Genomic DNA, 13,213 nt, shown 5'->3' with positions numbered 1-13,213 from the left:
GTAATTGGTCAGGAACAACGGGGCCAAAAATGCATTAAATTCGTATTTATTCAGTTTACGTGTTCGATTTAATCGCTGATAAAGTGTTTTAAATTCGTTATACATTATTGTCCACACCGCAAATGACGTAACGCGTAGAGCGCGCTATCACGTGGTGCTTGTTGTTTTTCACAGCGCTGGTGAAGTTGGACCAATCACGTGCAAGATGATACATTTATAAAGACTTTTAAAGAGGTTTCTTTTCTATTTTTATCCTTAGATTAAAAATGTATACCGAACACGTTTAAACGATTATATAGTTAAGTGTACAAATTGTTTAAAAATAAAAAAAAAGTCCTAATATTTGAATGTGACTCAATAGAAGGTTCAGCTGTTTGAGCCTCCAGGGCCCCCTTAGTAAAAACACTTCCTAGCTGGAACGTCACAGTGACGTAAAATAGGCGGAGATTCAGAGGAGCATCGACTAGAATGCAATTTCCAGCATTCAAAGAGTCAACCGTGCTGTCCGACAATCAATGCACAAAATGGGACATTCTTTACCCAAAACCCAATGTCGGCAATCAGAGGATTTTATGCGCGTCATCTGTGAAATGCATTGTTCTGCACACCCATTTTTACTGTGATACGGACACGAGAGCTTGAAAAGGGATGAATCCTCTTTCTTCCCGTGGATGCGCTCTAATCGTGTCCAATGGATCTCCCGGGCATCAGCAATACGACCACGGAAGATATGTCGGGTTCGGGCTTCATTTTAGAGATGATCACCATCAAACCGGTTTTAAACACCCTGAGCACCCAGTTCAGCAACCAGACAACTGGGCTGGAGGTGCAACGCAACACCCCGGTGAGGAGCTCGGAGGGGAACTCGGTGCTCCAGGGCATCGCAGTGGCTGCGCAGGCATTGTTGCTCTTAGCCATATTTTTACTGTCAAGCTTGGGTAACTCAGCAGTCGTGGTGGTCATAATCAAACACAGACAGTTGAGAACAGTAACCAATGCGTTCATAATGTCCCTCTCTCTTTCTGATTTCCTGACGGCCGTCCTTTGTCTCCCCTTCTCCTTCATGATGCTCTTCAGCAAAGATGGCAAGTGGATGTTTGGCGAGCGCTTCTGCGTCGCCAACGGGTTTTTCAACACGTGTTTCGGCATCATTTCCACCCTGACCATGACTCTCATCTCCTTTGACAGATACTACGCCATCGTCAGGCAACCACAAGCCAAAATCGGCAAGAGCAGAGCGATCCAGCTCCTTGTGGCGGTTTGGGTATCAGCCATGGCCTTCTCGTTTCCCTGGTACCTGGTGCGCGCCTCCAAACACCTGGTGGTACACAAACAGGGCTTTTACCATTGCATGTACGTGTTTCACTCTGGCACCTCCAGGATGGGTACCACCTACAGCATAGCTTTAATCGTGACCTGTTATCTACTTCCGTTCGCTCTCATGTGCTTCTGCCACTATAACATCTGTAAAACCGTCCGGCTGTCAGAGATCAGGGTGCGGCCGGTGACCACGTACGCGCACCTGTTGCGCTTCTACAGCGAGATGCGCACGGCCACCACGGTGCTTATCATGATCGTGTTCATCATCTTCTGCTGGGGACCCTACTGTCTGATGGGGATCATCACCGCTTTGGGAAACTACACTTTTAATCCTGCCATGGACACGGTGGCCATCTGGATGGCTTGGGCTAACGGTGCCATCAACCCTTTGATTTACGCCATAAGGAACCCGAATATATCCATGCTGTTGGGCCGGAGCAGAGAAGAGGGATATAGGACTAGAAACATCGCTGCGTATCTGTCCACGCAGGCGCAGCGCAGGGAAGCGGTCCGGACGCGCGCGGACCGCATCCGGGACCGGTACGTGAGCAGGCACGGGGCGAACAGCCGCCTGTCTTCCTCTAGCCCTGCCAACGGGGGAGAGGTGGCGATGTGGGCCTGTAAAAACCCGGCAGTGTTTTTTTGTAGGGATGCCCACCCTGATACCATCACCGAACCCTCGGTGCCCAAAGTTGAAACCGCTGACACCAGTTTGTAATCGTGTTGTTGACACTTTAAAGACTTTCATTTGATACAGGGAATCCAAAAAAGTATTTATCAAAGTCTCATACTGTCATTTTAGATATGAATGTGCACCAACATGACATAATGTCTAAGAGATCACTCTATATCTATATTTGAATGTATATTATGATGTGTTACTGTAATGTTTCTTACAACAGCATCACTTTTGGTTTGACACCAAACTCTCAAACTTACATTTACAGTCTAATGGATTAGCAGAATGTGTGTAGGTTAGTCTGTTTGTGTGTTAAGTGCCAACATGAAAGTCACTAAAATGAGCCTATAATGCACATGCTTTACAACACTGTGAAAACACTGAGGAGTTTACAGATGCCTGTCCCATAAACCAAACCTTATTCAAGCTCTTCTTGGCCTGGGGTATACACACTCAGCCACAAAAAATAACAATAATACTAAATTATAATTATACTAAACTATTTATCAAACTAACAATAGGAATAATAGAAAAGTTACATGGAAACAGGGTTAAAACTATTAATTCATTATTTCTTTGTTGCTTGCTTCCAAATTTGCATCCTTTACACTTCAGTTACACTTGCTGGTAAATGTAGCATCCAGAGTATAACAATAATTAGGGATGCACCGATAGGATTTTTTTTGGGCCGATACCGATATTAAACACTTGTATACAGTACTATACAGATGGTCTTTTAGCTAGTTTATTTCTGCATCAAATTATTTTTACTGAACATGGATTGGATCTAATTAACATTCAACTGACCAACATAATAAGAGAGGCACAAATTAAGCTAAAACAAATATAATAAGACAACATGACAACCTTCAAAGGTGGTTTTTGCTATTCAGCATTTATTTTATTAGCAACGTTAAAGGAATATTCAATTTTCTTAAAATAAAAATCCAGATAATTTACTCACCACCATGTCATCCAAAATGTTGATGTCTTTCTTTGTTCAGTCGAGAAGAAATTATATTTTTTGAGGAAAACATTGCAGGATTTTTCTCATTTTAATGGACTTTAATGGACACCAAAAATTAACACCTGGCTCGGCACTTAACGGTTTTTTTAGCGGAGTTTAAAAGGACTATAAACAATCTCAAAACGAGGCATAACGGTCTTAGCAAAACGATTGTCATTTTTGACAAGAGAAATAAATATACACTTTTAAACCACAGCTTTTTGTCTAGGTCCGGTCCAGCGCGACCTAACGTAAATGCGTCGTGACGTAGAGAGGTCACGTGTTACATATATAAAACGCACATTTGCGGACCATTTTAAACAATAAACTGACACAAAGACATTAATTAGTATCAGTTGACATACAACAACGGTCCTCTTTCAACACACTTGTAAACACTGGGGCGGAGTTTCGTGTTCGTCTTCTGTGACCTCTTGACGTCATGACGTATTGCGGGGGTCACGCTGGCGCATCACGACCGGATCTATACAAGAAGATGTGCTTTAAAAGTGTATATTTGTTATTTTTCTTGTCAAAAATGACAATCGTTTAGCTAGATAAGACCCTTGTGCCTCGTTTGGGATTGTTTGTAGTTCTTTTGAGGCTCTGTTGAAGGGACTGTTGCGTGTTGAGTTGGGTGTTAATTGTTGGTGTCTATTAAAGTAAATTATCTGGATTTTTCTTTTAAGAAAATGGAATATTCCTTTAACTAATTTTTTTTGACATATAATGGATTTCTTTATGCAGTTAATTAATAAACAATCGGTATCGGCTTTCTCGTGCTATTGCCGATATGCCGATGGTTTCAAATTCATCAAAAATCGGCCGATAAATATCGGCGGCCGATACATCGGTGCATCACTAACAATAATAAAACTAAACCCCATAATCATTTCCTTTAAACATTTTATACATGACAGAAAAGCAAACAGGCATCATATTAATCAACTTATGAGAGACCACGTGTCAGGCAGACAGGTTATCGTTATATTTCTATAAAATAAATGTACAAATATTTTTAAAAGATTGGCCTAAATCTTTTCTCTTAACATATTTTGGAAGACGAAGATGAAGCCTGTAAATACAAAAATGTAACCAATGCCTTAATTGTTGGATTGTAGCAGAAATATTGACCTAATTAATATCAAACGTTCAATGTTTGAAACGATTTCTATATCAATTTCTTACAGGTTCTCACTTTGGGATGTATTTATAAAGTGACTGTAGCCACAGACTATGCCACTTATTAGTTTGATGTTAGAATTACAGGATTGTTTTTACCGGGGAAGATTTGTCTGGATGTCAATGTGAAGACCAAATTTAGCCATACAGAGGGGTATATTGTGTTTAGTGGTCGACTGATATGCTTTTTTGCCGATACCAATATTAAAGGGACACTTCACTTTTTTAAAAAATATGCTAATTCTCCAGCTCCCCTGGAGTTAATCATTTGATTTTTGCCGTTTTGGAATCTATTCAGCTGGTCTCCGGGTCTGGTGGTATCACTTTTAACATAGCTTAGCATAATTCATTGAATCTGATTAGACCATTAGCATCGCGCTCAAAAATAACCAAAGAGTTTTGAAATTTTTTCTATTTACAACTTGACTCTTCTGTAGTAACATTGTGAACTAAGATTGACAGAAAATTAAAAGTTGTGATTTTCTAAGCCGATATGGTTAGGACTATACTCTCATTCTGGCGTAAAAATTAAGGACTTTGCTGCTGTACCATGGCTGCAGCAGGTGCAATGATATTATGCAGTGCCCGAAAATAGTGCCCTTGGTTACTTTCAATAGCAGGGGACTGTTTTCGGGCACTGCGTAGTTTCGTTGCGCCTCCTGCAGCCGTGTTGCAGCAGCAGGGTCCTTCATTTTTACACAAGAATAAGTGTATAGTTCCTAGTCATATCGCTTGGTCTTAGTACACGATGTAGCTACGGAGGAGTCAAGTTTGAAATGGGAAGGGGATCTGAACTCTTTGGTTGTTTTTTGGTGTGATGCTGGTGGTCCGATCAGATTCAATGGATTGTGCTAAACTATGCTAAAAGTGCTAGCGCCAGACCCGGAGATCGGCTGTGTGGATTCCAGAGCGGTGGGAATCGGGTGTTTAACTCTAGGGGAGCTGGAAAAAAAAGTGGAGTGTCCCTTTAAGAAACTGTATGGCCGATATGAGGCTGATATAACAAATTAGAGACAAACACAAAATTGGTGAAACTACATAAACATTTGTTCTGCATAACATTTACATACAAGTACTTAAAACACATTTACATAATTAATCATTTACATAAGACATAATTCATGTGGATCTGATATTTCACGGTACTGTTTGAATAAGTGTGTTGACCAGCTTGTTGTGTGTGTGACTTACAACTTAACATCATGTTAAAAAGTATATAATGATTGGTCATTATACTGTCTGTCAGACTTTGGCTTTACATTGAGTGACAACGAGTGTTGGGGAAAGTTACTTTTAAAAGTAATGTCTTACAATATTAAGTTACTCCCCAAAAAAGTAACTAATTGCGTTACTTAGTTACTTTCCACGGAAAGTAATGTTTACATTACTTTTGCGTTACTTTTTCTTACTTGGCTGAGGCTTGATCTATTTCAGGCCTTGCAGGTGTTTTTTATGATCGAAAAAATGTCAAGCTCTGGCCTGCCATCTCAAACTGTTCCCGCGCAGGCGCACAGAGTGCGTTATTCTACGTTAATGTGTTCAGTTTAATTCAGTGCATTATTATATTTTTAAATTGAATTAATTAAACTGAAAAGTAACTCACATTAGTTTTTTTAAAGTATCTTAAATATTAATGTGTACATTTATAAAGTAATGCGTTGCTTTACTCATTACTTCAAAAAAGTAATATTATTACATAATGCACGTTACTTGTAATGCGTTACCCCCAACACTGACAACGAGTGTCAAATTAAAGTAATAGAGAAATTTGAAGAGTTTCGTTGCAAAACGAGATAACCGTTTTTTTAATTGTTCAGAAATCGCGTTTTTTGGTTGTGCATTCCAATTAATTTCAATGCAACTGCAGTTGGTTTGTTTTGATTTAAAACTTTCATAACTTAAAAAATACAGATAAGTAGCACCATAAAACAAAATAATAACATGATAACATAATAATAAACATGTTTTGACAAAAATGTTAAAAAATGGATTTATCTTGTTTTGCAACGAAACTCTTCATATACTGGCCTATTGAAAAGATTTATCTGTTGATAATAAAAAATCTAAATACCAGCAAAGATATGGAATATATCGGCAATATATCGGTCTATCACTAATTGTGTTGATATGGACTAGACCCCAAATAAAGGTCTGTATTACAGTACATTATGCCCCTCTTGATTTGAGAGAAAAGATCAAATTAAATGTTAACTTTTATTCCTGTTTAAACAAGCTTATCTTGCTGCTTTCATTAGAGTGAAAGACACACACCATTTTGGAGTATACACTCATATTAATACATCTTACTCTTATTCATTTTTGGTGAATGAAAGACATTTCAGATTCTGTACATGATGTTATGAAATAAGCAACAAGTGGTTTTCAAAAATAAAGTTTGAAATGTTTGATCAACTTTTGCTTTTCAGTTACACAATGTACATCACACACTACACGATTTTAATTCTATAGTCACATGCAGATTTGTACACTTTTAAAAATACTCTTGAAAGGTTCTTCACAGCGATGCCATAAGAACCAATTTTGGTTCCAGAAAGAACCATTTAAAGATCCTTAAAGGGACACTTTAAAAAAATCATTTTCCAGCTCCTTTAGAGTTGGGCATTTGATTTTTGCTGTTTTGGAGTCCATTCAGCTGATCTCCAGGGGCCTCATTTATAAAATGCTGCTTAAAAACCATCCTACATTTGATCTTAGGATCATTTAAGAAAAATGCGTACGTGTGATTCATAAACTGAACGTACGCGCAGAAAACGCGCGTACCCCTTTCAAATCTATAAATTGCAAATGAACTTGAACTTGTGCGCGCAGCCGAGCAGTTTCAGATCTCCGCATTTGAACGATGCGTAATTAATGTCAGACATATAAAAGAGTGCTTGTCAATGTTTAAACCCAATTTCAAACAGCAAGACCCTGACGTGGCGCTAAGCACTTCAAAGACAGTTTTTATAAATACGGACTTTGCCGTGGATTTTTGCTTACGCACACTTTACGATCAAATCTGCGCATACGCACGCTTTATAAATGAGGCCCCTGGTCTGGCGCTAGCACTTTTAGCATAGCTTAGCATAATCCATTGAATCTGATTAGACCATTAGCATTGCGCTCAAAAATAAGTTTCGATATTTTTCCTATTTAAAACTTGACTCTTCTGTAGTTACATTGTGTACGAAGACCGACAGAAAATTAAAAGTTGTGATTTTGTAGATATGGCTAGGACTATACTCTCATTCTGGCGTAATAATCAAGGACTTTGCTGCCATACCATGGCTGCAGGAGGCGCAATGATATTACGCACTGCCCGAAAATAGTCCCTGCTATTGACAGTTACCAAGGGGACTATTTTGGCCAATGTGTAATATCATTGCAAAAAATATAAAAACTATTTGGTTATTATTGAGCGCGATGCTAATGGTCTAATCAGATTCAATGAATTATGCTAAGCTATGCTAAAAGTGGTAGCGCCAGACCCGGAGATCAGCTGAATGGATTCCAAAACGGTAAAAATCAAATGTTTAACTCTAGAGGAGCTTAAAACTGAGCATATTTTCAAAAAAAGTGGAGTGTCCCTTTAAAAAAAATGTCTTTCATACATTTTTAGAATTTAAAGAACCTTTATTTAGGGATCCCTTGGCCTCCCATGTGCCCCCTTACCGGTTCCAGGTTGGGAACCACTGTTCTTTGTCATCGTGAAACACCAATATTTTTAAGAGTGTTGCCTGTGATGCACTCATTTGATAAATAACAATATAAAAAAAAGACACAGAAATGAAATGACCCTCAGGGTTTATTGATTACATACTGTATCTTACATCCAAATGAATTCTTAAATAATGAAAACTAAATAAACCCAATGGTGAAAGAAAACGTACAAAGTAATACGATATTACAAAGAACTATTAGTGAAAAAGATTTAAATGGCATCTGATCAACAGGAAAAATATTTATTAGCACAAAATCGCAGTGTCAAGGTCTAAGAAAAAGCCTCGGTCTGAAGAGTTAATGAGTGTATGTACATATATACAATCATGAACAAGAGAGAAACAATACAAACACGAGAAATTACAAGAATATACATGCATGACAGTTTGGTTTAAGGTGCATCACGCATCTACAGCTTTTTTAAACAAATGTTATTTAAGGAAAAACATACCGTGTTGTTTTCGTCGTTTTGTAAAATATATTTGCAATCTAAGCTTGACCTCGGCTTTTATTGTACTTCCTGTCGGCACATTTATTACATCTGTGGCATTATAATACATTTTCGTTTCAATAGCGGTTTATACATGTTTGTTATTTGTTTGATTTAAAGTTCTGTGCATTGTGCTTTAATAGGTGCAGTTCATCTGCACTTAATCGTGTAACAAAATAATAAACTTGGCGAATAACTGTGCAAACCAATCACATACTGTAGTCCAATGCTATACCCAGCATCGCTTGCCTAAAGGTTTATCCAGACCAAATGTGGCAAAACATGGCCTGGGTATTTATGGTGTAGGTTGTACACCAACACTTTTAATTTACCAAACATATAGGACAAATATAACGTCTGAGTAACAGACATAAACTTGTGTGTCTATGTGGCTATTAGCATATAAAAGTAATCTGTGCAATGGTTTATAATGCTTTACTGACTGATAAAGCATGTAGCCCTTTCTTCTCATCTTACTGTGATCACACCCGCATCGTACAAACTACCGTAGTCACGCTCAACAATAACACTTTTATTATTGGAAAAGCAAAAATAAATCTCTCCGAAATATTTTGGCAACTGGAAAACGTACACTGAGCGTGTGGCCTGGATATCAGGATCAGAGGTAGAGCCATTCTCCGACGAACGCCATGAATACTGTACAGTTCAGACTCGAGTAGACACGGGTGTAATGTCTCAGCTCTACCACCAGAGGGCGACACCCGTCATCTCAGAAATCGAGTTTGGTGATAGGTCTTTCCCGACTAATCTCCGTGGTTGATTTTGGAGGACGTTTGCGGTTGTATTTCATCTTCGACAGGTCTTTGTCGAACACCTCTCCGGATCGAAGCGCAGACACCAGGTCATCAAACTCTCCGTCCTCCTCGTTGTTCTCTTTGGCCTTCCGTGCTTTTCTTTCTCTCTCACGCTGTTCCTTGAGCTGTTTAGACACAAATGTTGATTTTAGTGAACCATTGCTTTACATTTTTTAATCAATAGGATTAGTACTGCCTAATGCATAGTATATACTGTGTACTGCATACTATTCTTTATAATGAAATGGAATAAGTGAAGCCCATTATAAAGGTCCTAATATGTGCATATATGTACCTCTGAGGTACTAATATGCGCTTTTTAGGTCCAAAAGTGTACTTTTTAAAAAGAATCAGGGTTCCCACACCTTAGTTAACTTCAAATTCAATCCTTTCAAGGACTTTCCAGGTCCAATACCCTCAAATTCAACAACTGAATGTGGGGATACATTTCAAGTAAGAGCAAGGTTACATCGTGTTACCTTTTAAGATACATTGTTACAGTTCCCTTTCGAGGAACTCGCACTGTAGTGACACTTTGGGGACACCTCCAGGGGTAAGTTCGTCTGAATGTGTATATCAAATTCAACCAATGGCGAGGCTTAACGATAAAGACAGAGTGATGCTGGAGCCAGGAAGTATTTCGCTATCTAAAATATTGCCGAAGACGGCATTACAGGGAGGCAGGAATTATGGCAAAGGAGACACAGCGTCTCATTCCCTTCTCAGAGAACAACAGTTACATACATAACCAGAGACGTTTTCATGTGTCAAACACAACTAAGCAAAAAAACATTTTGGTATGAATCAACATTCGCATACAGAAGATATAAGCATTTAAAGTGAACAGTTTAGCACGTGTGCTTAAAAGGAAATTTAAATTTAATGATATGATCCTACACTACACAGGGAATAATATGGATTTTTTCCAGAAAACTTCTTGCATAAAATAGATTCAAGAACTTTCAATGACCTGTATCTATGTATGTATGGGTGATTCTCACAAAACCATTGAAACACCACGGCACTAATGATTTTAGCTTTAAAATGTGTAATATAGTAACATTAAAAAGCATCAGAATGAACACAATACTGTGTTCTACCTTGCACAATGTGTGCTTTCAACATAAGAATTTATAATTGGAAATTTTATCTCATTTTCTGCTGAAATTCTCATTACCGCAATGTGTCCGGCTGTGTCTGAACATGTGTTATGTTGTAATTTAATCAAATTAACACAAAAATATTAAGAAAAAAATAAATGGATGTTTTGCTAGACTACTTTAGATGACAGAAAAAATATTTACTGAATATTCATGTATAATAATAATGAAGAAAAATTAGGAAAATGATGTGTCCATGCCTGATGTTCTCATCCTCCGCAACACTTTTTGAGAACAGTTTAAGCACACATACAGAATTTTAATAAAGTTTGATTTTGAGTGACCAAGCACATGGACCAGTTACTTCAAGATGGCTACCAGGTAAGATCATTTTTTTACAGTTAATTTGAAATATTGTCTTGTCAGAATGCTTACATGACATTTTGATTATCATTACCGCAACAGATACTTATTAAATGTTAATTTAATTAATAGAAGCATAATACTTTGATTTTAAATGCATGTGCAGAATCTCCAAATTATGTTCTTTCAGGTTTGTCATGTCATTTTGAAAATATGTCAGTGTTGATGTTTTCTGACTGTTGCGGTAATGAGATTTTTTAGGACTAATTTTTTTAATTATGTTACAAAAAGTGTTAAATGATAAGTAAAAGTTTTTAAATTAATGTTCCCATTCACTCCAGACTTTGTTTTTCAATGTCTGGTGGGGAAAAAGTAAATTTAAGCAATTTTTACATTTTCATGCTTGACATTTTTAAAACCAAGTTTTCGTGAGAATCACCCTTATATTTTCAAAAACTTCCCAGGGCCTTGAATCTCTCCCCCCCCCCAGATTCACAAACTTTCAAGGATTTCAAGGACCCGTGTGAACCCTGAAGAATACCGCCCTAGTGACAGGTACGGAGCTAAGTTTGGGATACAAGCAAAATGCAGTGTGCTCAGAAAATGTACAAAATGCACACAGTATACATACTATGTACATACAGTATAGCTTACTTCATAGCAGCAATATGTGCATATGTGCTACAGTGTTAATCCTCTTGAATTTTAGCAAAATGCTGTTTTTGAGATCTACCTGCGCCTCCATGCGTGCTCTGCGCTCCTCTTCCTCCTTGCGTCGTTGCATGTTTTCATTGTCTTGCTTGGCTTCGGTGAAGGCTTGAAGGAACTGATCGAAGATACCGAAGAACTCATCAGGCTGCATGCGTGCGGCGTCCTCTCCAAAGTGCTTCACGGCCTTTTCGAACTGCATAGAAGAGATAAGATGATAATAATAAATAATGAGTAATACACCAGATTGATTTGTATCATGCAGCTAGATATTAGCCTCTGTATGGTTACCCATAATTCAATGCAATAAAATAAGAAACTCTTATTTCGCTCTAGTGAACAGATCTTCCAACTAGAGATCAGGCTTACCCTCGAACTTAGTGTTGCCCTAAATCTGCCAGTTTAAAAACCGGCTGACAACATAAATAACACTGAACAACCTCAGTGGCTTCAAATCCAACCCATGTGCTATTTAATGAGCATGATCAGACTGGAGGAACGTGCCTTTGAAGCGTATATCTATGGCTGATTCCGGTTAAAGATTAAAGTGCATGTTTTCAGTGGTTCCAGTGTCTACGTAGGCATCGCAGTAGCCCAATAAACTCCAATGAAAGCTGTGATTTAACTTCTAGGAGTGCCAGCACAGAGAGGGAAAACATCGGTCATTTTAGACGTTTAATAGTGACTTCAAAGCTTCTGCGAAAAGACCTTGTGTCTTCGTATTTAGGCGGCCATATGGTGTGACAAACTTTGCTGCGTTTCAACTTCTCATAAACCTTCACATTTCCAGTATAACCTGATCATGTTCAGCTGTGGTTCTTACCAAATCCTTGGCCTCCTGAAGAGTGTCCTCCACATCAGAGAAACTGAAACCAGCCACCGTGATGAACTGACTGACAACAGACACAAACTTATCCCCGTAGATCTGAGGTTGACCCCTCTGATACTCCAGCTCCTGTTGAGAAAAAGACCGAGAACTGTAAAGATGGAGGGATGCAGATGGTGATATGACAGAGATAAAGAACAGAAAATGTGTAGCGAGTTCAGCAGAAAATTACAAACAGGTTCCACGTCCAAAATGTCAAAAATGTAATCAATGGAATGTTTTCCATCTATTCTATTAAATTTTATTTATATAGCACTAAAAGGTAGGGGTGGGGCAATACGATGTTCAATATCGGTATTACACCGATATTGACGAAAATGGCCTGATTGAATATTGTAGAAGTCGGGGAGTACAATCCGATTCAAAACCAACACGGAACTTGTCATGGCAACTTGGGGTAAAGCGCGACTTGCTGAGCAACATGAATTTGCACAAAGTTGCACTTTAAATTGTGCAAAGTTACACCTTAAATTTCATTTAGAATTTATGTGATGACTAACTAAAAATGTTGCTACTAGTCTGTTTGAAACATTTAAATAAAAATAAAGCAGCAATATTGCTCAATGTTTCATTGGCTATGTTTACATGCACAAAATTTTGTCAATTCAATTGAATTTAATACGATTGAAGGTTACGACGATACAGTTTACATGCACCATAAACATTGCAATCTGATTAAAATGTTTGTTTACATGTACATTCTATAGAATCCGAACCAAACGTCTGTGCAAGCGCACAGCCAGGGTTGCCAGATTCGCGTATCAGAACCATCCCAAATAGACATTCAAAACTAGCCCAAAAGCATCCTAAAGACTATTCACAGCCAAAATACCAATAACTAATGAACGAAATACTTTCATCTTTAACCTGCAGAAAAAAACAACTGGTGGAAACAGTTTAAACAGTAGCTCATATCTAAACTCGAAAAAAAGCAGAGGACTTGG

The 13,213-nt window shown here is 38.1% G+C and overlaps 2 protein-coding genes across 4 annotated transcripts in view; one reads left to right on the top strand and one right to left on the bottom strand.

Moving 5' to 3' along the window:
• Positions 1-105: 105 nt before the first annotated feature.
• Positions 106-3,071, top strand: gpr135 (G protein-coupled receptor 135). The gene has a single exon (XM_055172872.2). The coding sequence runs from the start codon at positions 692-694 to the stop codon at positions 2,036-2,038; it is 1,347 nt and encodes a 448-aa protein (XP_055028847.1). The 5' UTR covers positions 106-691; the 3' UTR covers positions 2,039-3,071.
• A 4,903-nt stretch (positions 3,072-7,974) lies between these two features.
• Positions 7,975-13,213, bottom strand: part of daam1a (dishevelled associated activator of morphogenesis 1a) — an 88,759-nt gene continuing 83,520 nt past the window's right edge. For all 3 annotated transcript variants that reach the window (XM_055171803.2, XM_055171805.2, XM_055171804.2), the window contains 3 exons: positions 12,207-12,338; positions 11,409-11,579; positions 7,975-9,337 (listed from right to left, as the gene is read on the bottom strand). In XM_055171803.2, the coding sequence (XP_055027778.2) occupies positions 9,128-9,337; positions 11,409-11,579; positions 12,207-12,338 (513 nt within the window). In that variant the 3' untranslated portion in view covers positions 7,975-9,127. The remainder of the gene's footprint in view (positions 9,338-11,408; positions 11,580-12,206; positions 12,339-13,213) is intronic.

Source organism: Misgurnus anguillicaudatus, chromosome 7 (genome assembly GCF_027580225.2).
Source record: "Misgurnus anguillicaudatus chromosome 7, ASM2758022v2, whole genome shotgun sequence".
In the NCBI taxonomy this organism is placed as follows: domain Eukaryota; kingdom Metazoa; phylum Chordata; class Actinopteri; order Cypriniformes; family Cobitidae; genus Misgurnus; species Misgurnus anguillicaudatus.
Note: the sequence above shows the minus strand (reverse complement) of the source record. Positions and strands in the feature narration are given on the sequence as shown.